Source organism: Pyrgilauda ruficollis, unplaced genomic scaffold (genome assembly GCF_017590135.1).
Source record: "Pyrgilauda ruficollis isolate IOZ18807 unplaced genomic scaffold, ASM1759013v1 scaffold187, whole genome shotgun sequence".
Lineage (NCBI taxonomy): Eukaryota > Metazoa > Chordata > Aves > Passeriformes > Passeridae > Pyrgilauda > Pyrgilauda ruficollis.
Genome location: NW_024517762.1, coordinates 402,909 through 422,491, shown reverse-complemented (window position 1 = coordinate 422,491; position 19,583 = coordinate 402,909). Strand labels below are relative to the sequence as shown.

Sequence of the window (19,583 nt, the reverse complement as noted above, 5' to 3'; positions counted from 1 at the left end):
GCGCCGCTTCCCCGTCGCCATGGCAACCGGGCGTCGCATCGGAAGTGGCGTAAGGGACAGACCGGAAGTGGCTGCTGGGGCGGAAGCGGCGGCGCGATGGCGGCGGCGACAGCGGGGAGCGGGGCCGGGGCCGCGGCCGGGAGCGGGGCCGCAGGCAGCCCTGAGGCCACCGGCGGGAGCAGCGGGGGCGGCGGGTGGCGGCGTCCCCACGGGCCGCTCCAGCGCTACTATGGCCCGGCCACTGCCGAGGCGGCCGAGGCGGCCCCGGACCCCACCGACATCAACGGGCCCCACTTCGACCCGGAGGTGTTCATGACCAAGGTGGGCACGGAGACCCCTCCCGCGGGCACCCCCGCCTCGGCGAGGGCTCCGAGGGGCCCCGGGAGGTGCCCGCCGGGCCACGTCACGATGGGTGGCCCCGACCCTGGCGGCGGAGGGCCGCAGGGTCCCCAGAACGTTCGGAGCCCCAGGATGCTGAGGGGATCCCTGAAAGGGCCTCTTCGACCACGTTATGGCTGCGCTTCCCTGTGGACACTGATTCCGTGTGGGAATGGCACTGAGGTGCCCGGCAGCAGCTGGATCGGGGCAGTCAGCACTGCGCGGGGGCAGCCCTGGAGGGCAGGGAAGGCTCCTGGGGAACGCTTCCATATCCCGGGAGGAATCCAGGAGGGACAGTTAGGGATCCTGCAGGGAATCTGAGAGTCTCAGACCGACTATGGAGGGCAGTTGATCTCAAGTAGGGGGCTCCAGGGGGGCAGTGGACGGAACCAGGGGCAGATGGGCATCCGTTGTCCCCTCAGGTGCGCAGCGAGTGTCCCCTGGGGCAGCTCCTGGCCCGTGAGGCCGCGCTGAGCCGGGAGATCCGCGCCCTGGACAGCGACATGCAGACCCTGCTCTACGAGAACTACAACAAGTTCATCTCCGCCACTGGTGAGCTGTTCCCTCTGGAGCCTACTGGTGGCAGCAGTGGGAAGTGGGGATTTGGGGGTGTTCACTCTGAAATCTGCTGATGGCAGCACTGGGAAATGGGGATTTGGGGGTGTTCCCTCTGGCAGCACTGGGAAGCTGGCCTGGGGACTGTGGTGGTTCACTCTGGAGTGACAACCACCGCAGTAACCAGCCTCCTTTGGGGGTTATGGCTGTGGTGTGTTAATCCTGGGTGGGCCGGGAGGGTCCCGGGCAGCCGAGGGACTTGGCGCTTGGCTCGTGTGTCCCAGACACCATCCGGAAGATGAAGGTGGATTTCCGGCACATGGAGGCGGAGATGGACGACCTGGCGGCCAACATGGCGGCCATCAGCGCCTCGAGCGCCCGCGTCAGCGCCGCGCTGCAGGACCGGCACCGCCGCGGCGCCCAGCTGGCCGGTACGGAGTGGGGCCATCCGGGGAGATTTATTGGGGTGAATCGTGTGGGGCAGAGGGGCAGATCTGTGGGGTGGGTGTCCCCCATGGGGGCAGATCCAGCAGTTGGCCCCACCACCACGTCCCCTCCTGCTGCCCTTGTGTCCCCACCGCTGAGCCCGTGTCCCTGCAGGGGTGCAGGCGCTGCTGCGGAAGCTGCAGGCGCTGGTGGAGGTGCCGGGGCGGCTGCGGCGCTGGGCGGGCACGGAGCCGGCTCGTGCCCTGCGCTGCCACGCCCGCGCCCGCGCCGTGCTGCGCCACTACCGCCACCTGCCCTCCTTCCGCGCCATCGAGGACGAGAGCCACGCCATCATGGCCGACCTGGCCCAGCGCCTCCGCACACGCCTCCGGTGCGTTCACCGGGAGCCTGCTGATGGCAGCTGGGAAATGCGGGTTTGGGGGTGGTCACTCCGGAGCCTGCTGATGACTCCTGTTGGTTATTCCCTCTTTTCTACCATGCCACTGTTACCTCCGGGCCCTCCCGGCCACCAGGGAGGAGAAGCTGGACCCCAAGGAGCTCACCGAGTGCGTGGAGATGCTGCTGCAGCTGGAGGAGCCGGCCGAGGAGCTGAGCGAGGAGTTCCTGAGCCAGGCGGGCGCGCGCCTCGAGGCCGAGCTGGCGGCGCTGGAGGCCGAGCTGCCCGCGGCCGACCCCTCGGGCGCGGCCGCCACGCCGCCGCCGCCCGCCTCCGACATCCTGGACTTCGTGGACCGCGGCAGCTCGGCCTTCGTGGGCACGCTGTGCCAGCTGGCCGGCTCGTACCGCGCGCTGTTCGGCGGGGACACGGGGCGCCTGGAGCCTTTCGCCGCCGCGCTGGCCTCCCGCTACTTCGCGCTGCTGGAGCGGCGGCTGGCGCTGGAGCGCGGCCTGGGCGACACGTCCCTGCTGGTGCGGGCGCTCGACCGCTTCCACCGCCGGCTGCGCGCGCTGCTGGAGCTGCTGCCCTGCTGGAGCTGCTGCCCGCGGGCGCCGACGCTGCCGCCGCGCTGGTGGCCCGGGCCGCCCGCGAGCGCGTCGACCGCTACCTGCGCGCCCTGCAGACCTTCTTCCTGGGCTGCCTGGGTGACGTGCGCCAGGCGCTGGCCGCCCCTCGGCCCCCCGGCAAAGAGGGGCCCGGCCTGCCCGACCTGCTGGCCACGCTGGCCGCCTCCGTGCTGGGCCAGCTCAAGGCCGTGCTGGCCTACGTGCAGCTCTTCACCGCCAGGGACGTCGCCTTCGCCAGCCTGCCCTACTTCAAGGTGGAGTAACACGGGGTGGGGTGCTTTGGGGGAACGGGCTGAGGGGGCTAGGGGCATTTTTGGGGTCACTGAAGCAGTCTGTGGGTGGCACAGAGTAGGCTGGGGTCACAGGGCGATTTGGAGCCCATACAGGGCAGTTTTGGGGTGTGACCCATCCCCCTCATTTGTGTCACAGGGGGAGTTCTGTGTGACAGCAGTGCGTGAGGGACTGGTGGTGGCCTTCGTGCGCTGGCTGTGCCGCACCGCCCGTGGCTTCGCTGATGGCCCAGCTGAGCGGGGAGCTCCCGCTGCCCCCCCGGCCCTGCTGCTGCTCCTCGCCCGTCTCTGCCTGGACTATGAGAACTCCACCATCAGCTACATCCTCACCCTCACTGATGAGCAGTTTCCACCCCAGGTGAGCCTCTAAATGGCCCTAAGGGGATCCTGAATGTCCCTGAGGGATTTTCAGGGGGGTTCTGCATGGTCTCAAGAGCCCCTGTAGCCCCAAGGACCTGTAAGAAGGGCAGTGGTGCTGATTCAGGGGGAATGTCCCACCTGTCCCCAATGTCCCTGTGCCCCCAGGACATCAGACGTAGAATCACAGGGAGGGGAGGCATCGCCACATGTCCCCATGCCCCTCATATTCTCAGTGCTGCCAGTGCAGCAGGGGAGGTGCGGGGCTGATCCTGCCTGTGTGTGTCCCCAGGACTCGGGGCCGGCGGTGACGCCGGGGCCGGCGCTGTGTGCGGAGGCGCGGGCGGCGGCGCAGCGGCTGCTGGACCACTACGTGCAGGTGCAGGGCGCGGCCGTGGCGCAGATGCTGCGCAAGAGCGTCGAGACGCGCGACTGGCTGGGCACCGTCGAGCCGCGCAACGTGCGCGCCGTCATGAAGCGCGTGGTGGAGGACATCACCGCCATCGACGTCCAGGTTGGCTGGCACCGGGGCTGAGGGGCTGCCCAAGATCCCCGTGTGGCCCTTTGGGGATTCTGGAAGGGTGTGGGAGGCTGGCAAAGACTTTGAAGGATGCTGGGCAGTTTGGGGGTCCCAGGAGGGGGTTGTGGGTGCTGAGGGTGTGGTGCCACCCACAGGTGGGGCAGCTCTTCGAGGAGGGGGTGAGGCGGGCGCAGAGCAGCGATTCCAGCCGGCGCGCCTTCTCCGTCTACAGCAGCTCACGGGCACCCGGCCGCTATGCCCCCAGCTACACCCCCAGGTCAGCCCTGCCACCCTGGCTCACCCTCGCACCCCCAGGCTCCCCATGTCACTGCCCAGGGCACCCTGGGCTCCCTGTCACTCCTTGAATATCCACTGCATCTTCCCTGTCACCCTCTTCATGATCCCAGACTGTCCCAGGCTGTCTTGACAGCCCTTATCCCCGTATCCCCAGACTGTCCTAATGGTGATCCCTGTTTGTCCCAACAATCCCTGTGTTCCTTACAACTGTCCCAGAATCCCCTGCTGATCCCCGTCATCCTTGTGTCCTTCAGTTATCTTGTCCCTCCATGTCCTGGGACCATCCTCACATTTCCCTGCCTTTCTGTCCCCAAAAGCATCCCTGCATCCTCTGACCCTCTCCATGGCCCCTAATGGTCCATGTCCCTGTCCCCACATCCCTGGCTCTGTCAAGTCAAGTCCCTGACTGTCCCTGTGTCCATGTCCTCAGTGCCCCCATGGACACTCACCTGCTCAGCAACATCCAGAAGCTTTTCTCTGAGCGCATTGACATCTTCAGCCCTGTTGAGTTCAACAAGGTGAGGTCATGGGGACACCACCATGTCCCTAAACATCCCCAGAGGTCCCAAACCAGCCACTTTCCCACTGCCACATGTCCCTGTTATCAGGGCTCAGGGGAGCTGATGTCCAGGACAAGAGTTCCCTGCCCTAGGACTCTGAGGGGAGGAGTGGGATCACTGTGGGATTGGTGCAGCAACCAGGCCAAGGGTGTCCATGTGCCACATGTCCCCATGCTCAGGAGTTCCATGGGGAGTGGCAACCAGGACAAGGGCCCCCACATCCCGTGTGGACACCATCCCTGCGCCCGTGTGCCACGTGTCCCCGCTGTCCCCTCACAGGTGTCGGTGCTGACAGGGATCATCAAGATCAGCCTGAAGACGCTGCTGGAGTGCGTGCGGCTGCGCACGCTGGGGCGCTTCGGGCTGCAGCAGGTGCAGGTGGACGGGCACTACCTGCAGCTCTACCTGTGGCGCTTCGCCTCCGACGAGCGCGTGGTGCAGGGGCTGCTGGACGAGGTGGCCGCCAGCGCCGCCCACCGCTGCCTGGACCCCGTCCCCATGGAGCACAGCGTGGTTGAGCTCATCTGCGAGCGCGGGTAGGATCAGGGACAGGGACGTGCCACACCCGGGGCCTGTTACATCTCTGGGGACAGGCCTGGGCCCTGTGAGTCCCCGCACACACATGAGGGTGCTCTGTGTGTCTTCCTAACACGAGGACACCTTGTTCTCATACCGGGTTACACCATGTTGTTCAAACCCCTCCTTCCCCATTGCCTTCCCAGCCCAGTGACAATGTCATCCCCCCACCCTGGTGACATCCCCTCGTGCCTGGAGACAGCCCCTTTGTCACTAATAAATTATGTGTGAGTTGAATTGGGTGTTGTGTCCCTGTCTGTGCCTGGGCCCTGCACACAGAGGGGTCCCACCTGCAGCTGGGCTGACAGCACAGGGACAGGGGCTGGGCACTGAGCGATGTCCCCAATGGACCCACAGCCACATGGGCCCCAAACCTTAAAAATCAGACTCTAAAAATCAGCATTAAAAATCAAAAGCCTCCATGGATGCTACATAGTGCTGGGGAACCCCCAGGGACTAAGATCTTCCATAGGAGACCAGAAGTTCTCCCCAGACAGGACATTCTTGCCTCAAGGAATCGGCACAAAAGAAGCAGACTCCAAAACCTCAATTTCTGTAACAAAAAGCTGAGAGGAGCCCAGAGATGATTAAACTCACTTTATCCAACAGTGTTTGGCCAGCTCAGAAGCTTTTGTACAAGAAATGGCGGTCGCGCGGATACAGACCTGGGTGCACAGCCAATGGAAACACAGGCACTCCATGGGTACAGACAGCAATAGCCAGACCTGGATCTACAGGGCAGCCCCAGCAGCACAGACACTCCAAGATACAGATCTGCACACACACAGCAGCCCCAGCATACAGACACCAGTGTATTTAAATACAAAACTTTTTGTATTTAATTTAAAAACTAAATTTAATATTTTGTTTCTTTTGAAGAACATTTGCTGGCAAACAGTGCATTGGCTACAGACACACAGACAGGATCATGTCCCCTCACACAAAGCACAGTATCTACAGGGTTTTACAGGGCTGGGCTGCGTGCAGAAGGAATGACTAAACCACCATGGACTCCTGGAATGGGAAGGCTGAGCTGGAATTTTTGGTTCAATGAAATTGGGTTGGCCAGAGTCCGGTCAGCAGTGGCTCACTAAACAGGAAGTGCTAAACAGGCTGAGACAACAAGCTGATGATGCTGAGCCACAGCCAAGGGTGAACAAGAGGGATTACGGTTACAAACATCCTCTCAAATCCCATTTGGCCTCAGATTAAATTTCACTGAGAAACAAAAAAAAAAATCTGCCAAAACCCTTGCAGAGTTTCTCCTATCAAGGCCTAGAGCTGGCTCACACACTTGCAGGTCCTCGGGGACATGGTCACACCTTGGTCACGTCTCTCCACAGCTGGCACAACGTCACTGAGACCCTCACGGTGTTCCTGCTCCAGCTGTGCCCAGCTGATGGACACCACCACACAGGTGGGGAACAGAGCGACGAATCCCTTTGGGATTGCAGGAGATGAAGAGCACACCTGGGAACACCTTCCTGAGAAGAGCAGTGGAGCAGGCCGGACTGTGCCCTGGTGCAGTGGTCCCTGGCTGTCACTGGCCTCGAGGGCAGCACAGACGTACAACTGAGGAATGGCAGGGCCTGCCAGGCCTGTGTGACAGAGAGGGGGGGATCCCACAGCTTCAGGTGACACCCCTCACCCACTGAAGGTCTGAGTCCATGCCAGCTCCAAGCTAAGAGTACGAGAGAGGCACTTCCTGGGGCAGCACCTCGTGGCTTGGCCTGACAGAAACCAGCCCCGCAAACCGAGGTGCAGGAACCCAGGAAAAGCTGCCATTTATTCAATGCTAGAACCTAAATACAAAGTGAAGAGTGACTCCTTCCTCACCTGGAGACAGGAAGGCACACCTGCTGTACACCTGCGCTCACCTCAGGGCTTCTTGAGGCCGCAGGGCAGCCCCAGGGCTGGCTTGGCCGCCAGGGTGGGCGGGGAGTGCCACACGGCCGAGCTCGTGCGCTTGAAGTAGCGGGGTTTGCTCTTGTAGAAGATGTCCTCCAGCTTGGGGCTGGGGATGGCCCCGAACAGCGCGTCCACGTCAGGGGGGTTGTAGTACTGCCGGATCACAGCCTGGCTGAGCTGATTCCCTGCAGGAAGAGATCAGGCTTGCGTTAATTTTGTTAATTGAGATTGCTGTGTAGGCTGTTGTATGTGGCGTGTCCCCGCTCTGCTCATCTCTCACCACTCCAAGGCAGCTTAGCAGAGTATTTGTCCCCCATCACGTTGTGACAAGATCCCCAAGTGGTGGAGGAGCCCCTGACTCCACATTCCACATAGAATCTTGGGATGGTTTGGGTTGGAAGGGATTTTAAAACTATCTAAGTTCCAACACCCTGCCATGGGCAAGGACACCTTCCACTAGACCAGGTGGCTCCAAGCCCCTGTCCAGTCTTGCACACAGCAGTACTCATTTCATGCTGGAGTACTTTAAACTCCTCCAGGCAGGAGGAACTGGGCAAAACCCCTCAGCAGTTCCTACAGTCTGCTGGGGGTTCTGGACACACACATTCCCCTCCACACACATACCAGTGGCCCAGGCAGGGACGGGCTTGCGTGGCTGGCTCTCATCATCTGTCGAGTCGTCGCTGTTCAGGTCCATCCCATAGTCATTGGAGCTTGTCAAAGGCACCTTGAGTTCCTTCCTGCTCTGTGGAGTCATCTCATACGAGTTGCAGGCAGGGGAGTTCTATAAGGGAAATACATTCCACAGGTGTTGGGTGCAGCAGCATCATCAGGCTCCAAGACACAGCAGGACCAGCTCGTCCCCATCTCCTGCTCTGTCACCTCATAGCAAACCCTGAGTCTGGCAGGTCTCAAGTTCGGACCCAAGAGCTTGACCCAAGTTCCAAAGTTCTGACCCAATCATGGCTGTGCATGGCCCTCTCCTGCTTAATTAGGCTGATTAATTTGCCATCTGTGGCATGAGCACACAGCAGTAGATGAATCTAACGGGTCTAACAGAACAGAGCTCCACTCCAGCCAAGCCAAGGTTAACTGGAGGTCTTATGTCACTGCAGCAGAGCCACATACTCTAAACACTCTGCAACCCAACTTCTGGGCTTGGTTAATGATATAAAACTGCTAATTGCTGTACAGAGAACCTGCCCACCAGCTCAGCCAAACTGAGCTCACGCTAATGGGAGCTGCGCGGGCAGAAAGTGTAAGGGCAGGAGAAGACCTTCAAGTGCAAATTTCAGGCTTTTTCAACTGGAAATTGTCAGAAGAAATTCTATTTTCAATCAGGAAATGAGCCTCTGGAGAGTTGGACACAGTCGTCCTTCCCCACCAGAGACCCCCTTCATGGCTTTGTGTCCAGTGACATTAACTCCCATCTGCTGGTCCTGCACTTAAAGATTCTGAGCATTGCAAGGAGACAAGAGCCTTGTGTTTGTTGTCAAGGTTCTGACATGAACACAGACCCTCAGGATTCTCCCGAGCCAAACCAGCACCATTCCAAGGGCTCTGCTGCCACCTTGTGGCTGTTCCCAAATTTGACCCGAAATAAAACTTGTATAAAACTTGCAGCACTTTCTGCCCTGAGGTCCTTCCGGTATTTAAGAGGTGCTCAAAACAGCTCCAACAGCTGCTGCCTTACCCACAGCCAGGAACCCTGCCCAATCCCTCCTGCTTCCCTTCCCTCTGTCATTGAAATACGTACAGAGTCAACCCTAGATAATCAGGATTTAAAGAATTCCTGTGTTATAGAAAAGGCAGATAAAAGCATGGGGTGGAACTGTCCAAGGCAAGAGTGGGTCAGTGCTGGGACTAAACTCTGCTGTCACCCCTAAGGACCCATCCCCAGTTACCTCCTTGTTCTCCTGGAGTGGTGCCCGGGCATTGTCTTTGGCCTTTTGCTCCTCTGACAGTTTCTTCTGCTCTTCCTCCTGTCTCTTCTTCTCCGCCAGTATCTGCTGCTCCCTCTGCCAAGTGACACCCATAGGATTGCCCTTAGGGACGACACTGCAAACCCAGCCATCCATCTTTGTGGCAGGCAAAATATTCAAGCACCTCATTACAGCTGTTCCTCGTGCTGCTGAGGAGCACTTGGGACATGGTGCAGCTTCCTCAGAAGGGCACAAACACACTGACCCCCGTGCCAGAGCATCAGCTGCCTTCTCTGACAAAGCCAGGGCCCCCCACCACAGAAAACTTGCTGCTGACTTTATCTTGGGGTCAGAAACCAGCTGACCACCTGCAGAAGTCTGTGCTACTGATCTTAGCCTCTTTCTAGACTAGTAAACAGTATTTTTAGAGGCCAAGTCTCCCCACGGTACCATAACCGTGCCACACAGGTCTGACCTCCTGCTCAGAAGTGCCCCAGCAGCTCTTCAGGGCTCCCCACAGCGTCCCAGCTGAGCTGCTCCAACAGCAATACCTGCTGAGGCCAGACTGTGTGGCTCTATCCCTTCCCAAAAATCAATCACCTACCTCCTTCTTCTCCATCTCCATCCGGAGCCGCTCCTTAGCAGCCGCTTCTTCCTTCTGCAGGCGGGCAGCCTTCTCCTGCTGCTCCCGGAGCCTGGGAACCACAGCACAGGCCCTCACTCCCAGCACCACACCAGGGCCCTCCCTGGCTCACAGCTCTTCAGGCACTCCCCACCACACTCCTGACATCCCCGAGCCCAGAGTTCCTCCTTGGCAGCTCAGCACCAGCAACAGTCCAGAGCTGTGCAGCCAGGCCCTGCTGCTCCAGCCATCCACTCCCGCCCTCTGCTCTGGCTGCGTTTCAACTCCATCCCAGAATTTGGTACATAAACGGGGATTTTGCCTTACTTTTCAGCCTGGATCCGCTCCTGCTCCCTCTTCCTCTCCAGTTCTCTCTCTGCAGCCAACTGTCTCTCCCGCTCCTGTTCTGCCTGCCTCTGCTCAGCGATCTTGCGGGCACGCTCCTGCTCCTCTTCCTTCTTCTTCTGCATCAGCTCCCTGCGCCGCCGTTCCTCCTCCTCCTGCAAGCCCAGGCAGGAGTCATTCAGCTGAGAGGAGCAGGCTCCAGGGGAAGCACCAGGAACCTCTCACTTGACCCAAATCCCCATTGCTACACGGCAGGGAAACATCCTGGGGGCAAATTCCCAGTACCCAAGGCAGGTGGATCCCCTGTCCAGCTCTGCCTGTGGGACACAACAGGCCCACACACACACCTGCTGCAGAGCTCTTTGTCTCCTGGCCTCCTCCTCTTGTCTGCGCCGGGCCTCAGCTTCCTCCATCTTCCTGGCAGCCACTCTCTTCTTGATCTTCTCCTCTGCCAGCCTTTCTTCCCGCACCTGGAGCACACACAGACCCAGTCTCAGGTAGGACAGCACAGCAGGACCCCTCACAGGGCAAACTCTCCCTCCTTTTCCCTCAGCGACTGAGGGCCTGTGCTCTGTTTTAAAAAGGTCATATTTAGGGCAACGACCTTGTATTGCATCCTCCCAGGAAGAGCTGACCCCATCCTGGGGTTTACACATCCAGCCCCACAAAGCCATTGGAATATAACCTCAGAGCCATGCAATCAGACAGGCAGCTGGGGGCAATTAAAGCAGACAAATGGTCACAAGGCCCCTGCACAAATTGCCTGGAAGTCTGGGACCTGAGGAAGGCTCTGAAGGAAGAATGTTTGCTTTCCCCTGTCCAGCTATTACTCAGCTGGGAGAAGCAGCAAATAAAACCTCGGGGCCATTAGGCCACCTTTATCTACTGCAAGTCCTTCTCCCATCTAGCAGAGCACTAATAAAGCCCATTTAGGTTCTTGATGATAGAAAAACAGGGGTTCAGCTGCCATTTGCTGTAGCTAGAGAAAGGCTGTCCCTCAGGATCATCAAGGCTCTAGAAAGTCCTTTATTCAACTACTCTTTGGTTCAGCGTCTAGAATCCAAGCAACCTCCGTGCCCCTCTTTCCAGAGTACACATTTCTGTGGTGCCAACTGCCTCAGTGGCTACTGATTGTCCCAAATAAGCTCTGCAGGGGCTGTACCTTCTCGGTCTTCTCATCAAACAGCGCAATCTTCTGCTCGATCCTCCTCTTCCTCTCCTTCTCCATCTCCTCCGCCCGCTCCCGGGCTTGCAGCACCTTGCGCAGGCGTTCCTCGCGCTTCCTGAGGACACAGCCCGGCTCACCACCGTATTCCAGCCAGGTGAGCTCCCACCAGCTCAGCACAAGGCCAAAAAGACACAGCAGCAAGTTCAATGGCCCAAATTCCACATTCATTTAAGCACCAGCCATGTTTAAGCTCTGTCAGAATGTGGGGACTCAAGACATAAAGCTGCGCCAGTGGGCAGCAAGGACAGTCAATGCTTTGAATCAGCATTCCAGGGACACCCCAAAGACAAACACTGCCTGTGTCCACAGGAGTTTCTGCTGCTTGCACAGTTCCTGCAAGATAAAACACCTGGACACAGGAACCTACAGGTGGCCAAGAGCAGTGTGACCACATGTACTCACAGTTTCGCCTCTCCGAGTCGCCGCTTCTTCTCCTCCTCCATCTTCTGCCTTCTCAGCCGCTCAGCTTCTTGCTTCTTCCGCAGAGTCTCCAGCTTCTGCCTCTCCTTTTCCTGAGGGGAATTGAATGTTGTTGTACCCACTGGCCAGAGCTCTTTCCCACCTCAGCTGCTTTGTGCAAGGCCCAGAGGTGACAGCGAGGAGCTGCAGGCAGGAATATGGGATGGTGACAGCCCTGGAGAAGAGCTCAGGCAGCCTGTGACCTGGTCATGAATGGACATAGGCAAGGAAAACACCGGTGTGAATCTCAGGGAGCAAGAGGAGAAGTTGGAGTGTTGAAAGAGGAGCATCAGCTCTGGCAGCCCAGGCAGCATCCTCAGGGATTGCAGGCAGCCAGCCCCGTGCTTTCTTTTGGTGCAAAGGAGCCACCAAGCAGCGCTAATGCCTGGCACAGCTCCCGCTTCCTGCGGCGAGCGCGGGACAGATGGTGCTCCAGGAAACACCTTGAGCTCCCACTGGCGCTGCTCCTCCCACGAGGCTCGCTCTGGTGGTGAACCACGAGCACTCCGAGAGCTCCCAGCCTGCTCCGGCACGCAGCCAGAACCAGGGGCTTTCTCCTCGTTCTCCTGACCCAGCCTAGGCATGCTGTCAGCCAGGGGAGCGAGATCCAGCCACCACTAGAACCACAGCAAATGGACTAACACCAACCCACTCCATGCCAAAGCAGGCCTGGTCTCAGCACAAACCCACAGAGCAGCACGGGCATTATCCATGGGAATCCCTTACATTGGGCTCCATGCTGTAAATGCTTGGAGCTGTCAGCATCCAAACTGGTTAATATAAAACTAACAATTATATCTTACTGCTCTGCTGCTATTTAGTTATGTTTAGCTCCCACATGGAAAAACTCCCGAGGGGGAGCTGCCTGCACTGGAATGAAACCTAAATCATTCCACGAACTGACAGCAGCAGAGGAAGCACTCTAGCCACAAGACTCTTTTCTCATCCTATTAACTCCTCTGTAGTACTGACACTAACATCAGCAGGGGCCCAGCAAGATTGAAGCTGGAATCCTTCACTGCTTCCCAGTGGCCTTCCCTGACCTGCTGGAGCACAGCCAACCTCTGAGCACAGCTCTAGAAAGCTCTGCCATTAGGCTGCTGGATGCAGAAATACCAATTCCTGCATCCTGCTCCCGTTTATCCCTGTGAGCTCTCCTGCAAGGGGAAACCCAGAGCTGCCTGCTTTGCAGGTGAGTTGTTGGGTATAAGGAGTATGAGCAATTCCTGCTTGGCACACGGCTTCCAGAGCAGCTCTGAGTGAATCCAGGAAGCTACACCCTTGTCTAGAAGCAGCTCTCAAATCCCTCCCTCCCAAACTGCTCCTGGCTTGTAAAACCAGGGGCTTGGAAAGCTCCCTAGGGTAGTGCAGAAGCACCTGCCTGCAGCCAGCCAAGCTGTGCTGCTGGTCCCCACAGGATCCATCAGTGACACTGATGCCTGCTCACTCTGCACACCAGCAGCTGTCTGACTGGCCCCACATCCAGGACAGCCTCATGTTTCTTCCTGCCTCAAGGGTTTGGAAAACCTCCAGAGTTTGGATTTAAGAGGTATTTGCTCAATCTCACTCATGAGAGAAGTCCTAGAAAGGAGACCTGGGATCAGGCCAGACCTTAGAAAAGGAGACCTGGATTCAGTTATCAATACAACTCAACATTCACAATCTATTCAATTTCTATTTCCCAGTTTTCATCTCTGACTGTTACTTGCCAATAGTTCGGGGGAACAATGCAGAAATAAAGCTTGAAGTTCAAACTAGAATTCTTCAAGAAGCTGGCTAACCACAATTTTATTTATTTAAAAGTAAACAGACCACTTCAAATCACTCAGTTTCAAATGGGTTGCAAAGCTTCTCTCATAGCTGCGCTTTAGGCACTTAATGGAACCACCGTGTACTGGCTTAGAGCAGAGCCTCCTCTTACCTTGGGATCAGCCTGGAGAGGGGTGTGGTACCTGATGAAGGATTTTATGACTCCATTCCTCCCCACAGAGCTCGGTGTCATGAGGAGCTGGTTCTTCTGCACGGTGTGCAGGAACGTTTTGAACGGGCGCACCACCTGTGGGAGGAACAGCAAAGTGTGAGTGGGGGTGGGTAAAAAAAGGGTCCTGGTGAGGCATTCCAGGGTTACAAGGATCTCACCTTGCTGGCTGGGAGGACTGGGGATGGGGTCTTCTTCCTGAGAGGAGATAGCCCCCCCTCCTCTGCCTGCTGGTGGTCGTAGCGCTCATCCACAGCTCTCTTGTAGCTCGGCTTCCTCCTGTGAGACAGCACAGGCCATCACACCAGGCAAATCCTCCTCAAGGGCCATAAACTATCCAGGGCTTGAGAGACATTCCAGTGTGGGCAGGCCCTGGCACAGGTTGCCCAGAGAAGCTGTGGCTGCCCCATGCCTGGAAGTGTCCATGGCCAGATTGGTCAGGGCTTGGATCAACCTGGAATAGTTGAAGGCATCCCTGGCTAGGGCAGTGGGTGGCACTGGATGGGCTTTAATGTTTCTTCCAACCCAAATCAGTCTGTGATTCCAAGACTGTGCATGCACAGTTAGCCAATAAATAAAATCCTAATGCAATAGAAGATAAAAATTAAATAATAGAATCATGGACTTATTTGCAGAAGTTTCACAGTCACAAACACTGAGGCCAGTGAACAACATCCCAGCACTGAACCTGTTTGGAACAGGACCACAGCCTGCCTGAGACACTTCCAACCAGGACATACCTGGCACTCTGGGGTGGCTCCAGGGTCTCCCCATTCTTATTTAAGTTGTTTTCTGAAAGAGAACAGTTCACAGTGAGTTCTAGCAGGGAAAATCCCTCCAGCACAGGTTTGACAGCAGAGAAGGGATGTTGCAGCTCACTGAACAGCAAAACCACCTGCATGAGCACAGGAGGACCTGGCTCACATGGCACATTCCCACCTGGAATCTCCAGACAAAGCAGAGCTGCCCAAAGCTATCTGGGCTCTGCACAGCTTCAGCAACAGAGCTCACCTGGGCCTCCCACAACCCTCCAGCCTCATTATAACCATCTCCATGTGCTTGCCAGGATGGAAATAACTCCAGCACAGAGTTTTCTCACTGCTAATTGCCTGAAACAAATCCCTGCTCATCAAACATTAATTAATCTTTCAAACTGAGCTCTTAAATTAACCAGTCAATCTTTCCAGCTTCCCAGCTAGCCTCCCAAAATGATAACTTCCCAAAGTGCTGCCCCCAAACCCTCTGGAATTACCACTGCTGTTCGGCTCCTGGGGCTGCCCCTGTTTGCTGACTGTGTGGGAGCGAAGGGACATCCGAGGGCTTTGGAGATCCTGTGGGAAGAGCAAAGGGGTTTCAGGACAATCACCCATGGAAAGTGTTCCTGGTTCAGATTGTGGGGTGGTTCTGACCCAGGTACGGCCAGCAGCGTTACCAGGGAATGCCAAACCACCTCTTGGCAAAGCCCTGGATGCTGCATCATCAGCAGAGGCAGGGGCATTAACACGAGCATCTGTGCTGCTTAAACTCATCAACTATTAAGGCCAGGAGCCTTCCAAGCTGTAAATCTGTGCTGCTGGAGCTCTGGCCAGAGCCAGCGTGCCCATATCCCTGAGCAGTGATGAGTGAGGAGCCTGGAGACAGCAGGCAAATGGCTCATTTCCATGATTTATCTGTTTGTTATGAGATACCCATCGCTGCTCTGCCTCTGCACTTAGGCTCTGCTGGGATAATGGGTTGTGGTTCTGGAATTGCTCTCTCCTAGCAGCACCAGCATTACCTCCTGGTCAGCACTTCACAGTGCTGCACTGGGAAGAGAAGAAAAGGGATTGATGGAGAATTCATCCTCCCCAATGGCTTCTGCAGGGCCTAAAAAAACTGACTTTTTTTGAGTTTCTGCACACGCATAACAGCTCTCCTTGTTTTCACAAGTGCTTCAGGTCACTGCTCTGCTCCATTAAATCAGGCTCTGCTCACTGAAATTTATTCTAGACAAAACACTGACATGATCCCAGGATTACTTCCTCAGTGAGGATTGTGGAGGGAAAGGTTTTGACTTCAACAATATTCACAAATTTCCATGTGTGTCCAAACTAACAAGTGTTGAACTACCTGCAGGAGTGACCAAAAGAAGCTTTACAAATACAGTGTGCGAACCATGACACCAGATGAACCAAACTTCCCTGAACTGTAAGTTTTTTTTTATCTGTAAAGATTGGGGACTGAATCTTCACACAATTATCTCTAGCAAGAGGTTAAGAAGGAAGAGCCAAGCAGGACTCAACCCTGAGGTCAGGCTCAGAGTGGTGTGCAACAATTTCAACAGATTTAGGAAAATGGCAGAGGAAAGTCAGAGAATCTTGACAAGAATCCGAGTCTGTAACCCTTCTGACAGAACACCTGCCCCCAAACCCATGGGTCACACATGCTCATTTCCCAAAAAAAACTTTGCTGGTTTTGGTTTTGCTGGTTCTGAAATGTTGTGATTAAGAATTTCCCTGGTCTGAGTACCAGAACACAGAGGCTCAGACGGCTCGTGCACCTCTCAGCCAGATGCTCTGTGTCCTCCTCACTCACTGCTATGGGGACAGGTTACAAAGTCTGACATTCCACAGCCAGAGCTCCCAAATTTTCCAATAAGGTGTAATTCCACACATTTTTTCCCAAATCCACACAGGCACAAATGCGTTTAATCTCTGTCCAAGTCTTACCAGCTTGGAGGGGGTGGAGGGTCCAGGAGGAGGCCTAGAAAAACAAGAAAGACAAAAAGGGTCTGTGCTTAGCAAAACTGAGGAAACTGGGAAGTCACTGGGACTTTACACCAAGAATGGCAGTGAAAAAGTCCTGCAAGCAGGGTAGTGAGGATAAATAAATAAATAAACAACAAAACTGCTAAACAAATACACAAACAAATAAATAACTGAGAGCATTCTCACCCAGTTTTGACAACGGTTTCCTCATCCTCTGGCACACTTATGGAGCTGGAGGCTGTGGGAGAGGGAAAAACACAGCTGTAAGGAGCTGTAAGGTTGGGGTGCAGCCAAGGATCTGTTGGGACAAGGAGCTCCAGACACTGCAGAAGGGTTTGTCCTGCCCTGGGGCAGGGTGGGGCACAGGTGCACACCCTGGTGGCACTGCAGGAACATGGCCAGCACTTCCAGTGCAGGAAAGCAGTTTTCAATTATGGATGAGTTCAGGGTGATATTCCATGAGCTGGCATTAATGGGCCTTGGGCTTATCTGTAGGGACCTGAATGGACATCAACAGCAGAGCCAGCCTTATTTACAGTGGGAATGCTGCTTCCCAAGCCAGCATTCCAGCTGGCTCTGCTGCCAGAGCTCAGGAGCTCTGTCACAGCCAGACCCTGCCACAGATAACCACACAATCAAATAATCAGAGACTGGTTGGGGTGGGAAGGGACCTTAAAGCTCATCCAGTCCCATACCCTGCCTTGAACAGGGATACCTTCCACTAGCCCAGGTTGCTCCAAGCCCTGTCCAATCTGGCCTTGGACACTTCCAGGGGTGGGGTAGCCACAGCTTCTCCATCAACACGTGCCAGGACCTCACCTCCCTCAAACAGAGGAATTCTTTCTATAAATCCCATCTAAGTTTCCCCTTTTTCAGTTTGGACCCGTTTCCCCTTGTCCTGTCACTCCAGTTCCTGATGAAGAGTCTCTCTCTAGCTTGTTTGTTTAACAATTGCAGCAGTTTAGATGAGACCGTCCTAGCCTAAATCTGCCTCTGTCACCAACTGTTAAATTGTGGGAGATTTTTAATCTACAAAGTCCAGCCTCGAAATTCCCTTCTCAAACAAACTCTAGAACCAGCAGCCTGATCCTGCTAAGGAGAAGGGAACTGATGGGATTTCACCTTGTAGGAAACAGGAAGGGCTTTAGGAGAATCCATCACCCTTTTTGGCTCCCCAAATCCTTCTCAGCTTTGCCAGCTGTACCCCACAGAAATGGGAAGACCAGCAAACCAGAGAAGCTGTGTCTGCCCCATGTCTGGAAGCATCCAAGGCCAGATTAGACGGGGCTTGGAGTGACCTGGGTAATATTTAAGGTCTTTCCAACCCAAACCATCCTGGCATTCCAGGATTAAGAACTTCTCACAGCAAATCAGCAATGATTACAGCTACATTGAAGTGGAGACACTGAGGCTGATCTCCCAGGTGATTTACAAGGCTGAATTCAGTTACCTGGGTTTCTATGCTCACAGGGGGCTCCAGAAAGCCAGGGAGCCATTCATGAGGAATTGCAGCCTGTCTAGCCCAGGAAGCTCAGCTGCCACCCCCACACTGAAGACCCAGAAAGCAGAATCCCCCCCGTGACACCCAAACTCACCATCCACAGAGCTGCAGGACACGGATCTCTTCCGAGTCGCCCTCTTCTTGCCCGCTGCCCTGGCAGTGGATGCCCGGATCATGCTCTCCCTCTTGCTGGCCAGGGAGTATTTCTCTGCCAGGGAGGTTCTGCGGCTCAGGGAGGTTTTCCCCATCAGGCTCCGGCGCACGGAGCGGCGGCTGAGCCTGGAGCTGGTCGGAGTCCCCGGGCTGTTCCTCAGGGGCTGGGAAGACTCCTGAGCCTGCTTGTGTTCCCGTGGGGAGCCATCCCCCTCCTTCAGTCCAGCCTCTTGGCTCAGGGTGACGGTGACATTGGCTGCCCTCGCTGTCTGTGGCTCAGGCACAGCCTCGGGAGTACAGAGCACCACCAGCTCAGGGGCTGTGGGCACCAGCGGCGATTTGGGAGCACCGTGTTCCTTGGGAAAGCCGTTCCCTGAGCTCGTGGGGAGCAGCTCTGCCGGCTTTGCTCCGCTCCTCCGGAGAGGCACTGCAGTGCCAGCGTGGTCAGCTTGCACCCAGGGATCCTTCTCTGCTGCCTGCAGGGCAGTAGGGGTCTCAGGAACCACCTTGGAGCTTGTGGCAGAGGCTGCAGCCCGGGACCGTGTCACACGCTGTGGTGGAGAGTCTTCCTTGGCCTCGGCCCTGCTCACTTCCAGGTTTTCTTTGTTCTTGAGTCGCTGAGAAGTTCGCACAGAAGGTCTGCTGCTGCCGTTCCTCCTCCTGGAGAGGCTGGTCACAGAACAGTGGGTGAGATGGGAAACAGGAGTTGGGAGCAGCCCCGAATCCTTCCGTGCACACACAGGCATAGAGCCAGAACACCTGGGATGGGCCCAGGAGACACAGAGCTGCACAAAGCAGCCAATGCAGACAGTAATCAGGGGATGCAATGGCTTTTAGCAGAAGGGTAACAGACAGAGACACGGGGACATAGAACCAGGCAACAATAAAAGCACTTCTCGTGAGAATTAAAATCCAGTGTTCTTCGCCCAAAAGTGCCCCAGACACAGGGGCAGACCAGACCTTTAACACCAGCGGGACAAAGGAAGGGGAACTCCCCCTGGACAAAGCAGGGCATCGCCAGGACATGCTCCGTGGAGGGCATTGTTTCCCTGAACCCTTGGCAGCAGGTCCGTTCAGCCTCGCACGGGCTCCCTCCCTTCTCCAGGCCCCGAGGACACCCTCCGCGCTCCCCGACCCCCGCTCCCGCCGCCCCTCACCGCTTCCTGCCCGACTCCAGCTCTTCCTGTAAGGCCGACAGCCGCTTCCTCCGCTGCCGTTTCTTCTGCGACGGCGTCTTGGGCATCAGCTCGAGCTCCTCGCTGTAGTTGCTAGAGAGGAAGAGGAGATCAAAGCAGGATCAGCGCGAAGGGCGGCCGGTAGGGGCCGGGGCCTAGCGGGGAACGGGATGCGGGTACCTGACAAACATCTTGACGGCCTCCTCATAGATCTCATCCAGCCACACCATATCGGTCTCGTCCACCTGCCGCAGGAACTGGGCCAGACGCCGGTCGCCCTCTGAGGGCAGCTCCATCGTCCGCGCCGCGGCCGCCGCAGGCCCCATCGCCGCCGCGGCCGCCTTCGCCGCCATCGCTTCAGCGCCAACGGCCGCGCGCGCGCGGCACGCCGTTCAAACACGGCCCCGCCCCCCCGCGGCAGCCAATCACCGCCCGCCGCCCCCCACGGCCCGCCTTTTCCATTGGCTGGCAAGGGAAGGGCTCGCTCTTGGCGCCGCTCTGCTTGCCCGTCTCTATGCTCCTGGAGGACTCGGCTCAGAAGGCGGGGCTTGAGGAGGCGG

At 56.9% G+C, this 19,583-nt stretch overlaps 2 protein-coding genes across 2 annotated transcripts; one reads left to right on the top strand and one right to left on the bottom strand.

Annotated features, from left to right (window-relative positions):
• Positions 1-85: 85 nt before the first annotated feature.
• On the top strand, positions 86-5,222 carry VPS51 (VPS51 subunit of GARP complex). Its single transcript, XM_041465231.1, is given in 11 exon segments — positions 86-321; positions 801-930; positions 1,218-1,364; positions 1,534-1,750; positions 1,893-2,322; positions 2,325-2,639; positions 2,815-3,033; positions 3,325-3,546; positions 3,708-3,829; positions 4,280-4,367; positions 4,689-5,222. Coding segments are annotated over 11 exon segments (2,376 nt in total). The 5' UTR covers positions 86-96; the 3' UTR covers positions 4,950-5,222.
• Positions 5,223-5,643: 421 nt separating this feature from the next.
• LOC121352303 (inner centromere protein) lies at positions 5,644-19,349 on the bottom strand. Its single transcript, XM_041465120.1, has 17 exons — positions 19,204-19,349; positions 19,006-19,116; positions 17,790-18,517; positions 16,381-16,432; positions 16,156-16,189; positions 14,700-14,778; positions 14,188-14,239; positions 13,609-13,726; positions 13,391-13,525; positions 11,413-11,522; positions 10,945-11,065; positions 10,130-10,252; positions 9,765-9,937; positions 9,420-9,510; positions 8,798-8,911; positions 7,518-7,677; positions 5,644-7,078 (listed from the first exon to the last, which is right to left on the bottom strand). The coding sequence occupies exons 1-17, from the start codon at positions 19,347-19,349 to the stop codon at positions 6,864-6,866; spliced, it is 2,562 nt and encodes an 853-aa protein (XP_041321054.1). The 3' UTR covers positions 5,644-6,863.
• Between the last annotated feature and the right edge of the window lie 234 nt (positions 19,350-19,583).

Coding starts and splice junctions, on each gene's coding strand:
- LOC121352303 (XM_041465120.1), bottom strand. CDS start 19,349: ATGGGGCCTGCGGCGGCCGCGGCGCGGACGATGGAGCTGCCCTCAGAG. Junction 13,526..13,608: donor CAGTCCTCCCAGCCAGCAAG/GTGAGATCCTTG, acceptor TTCCTCCCACAG/GTGGTGCGCCCGTTCAAAAC. Junction 7,079..7,517: donor CGTCCCTGCCTGGGCCACTG/GTATGTGTGTGG, acceptor CTCTTCCTGCAG/GGAATCAGCTCAGCCAGGCT.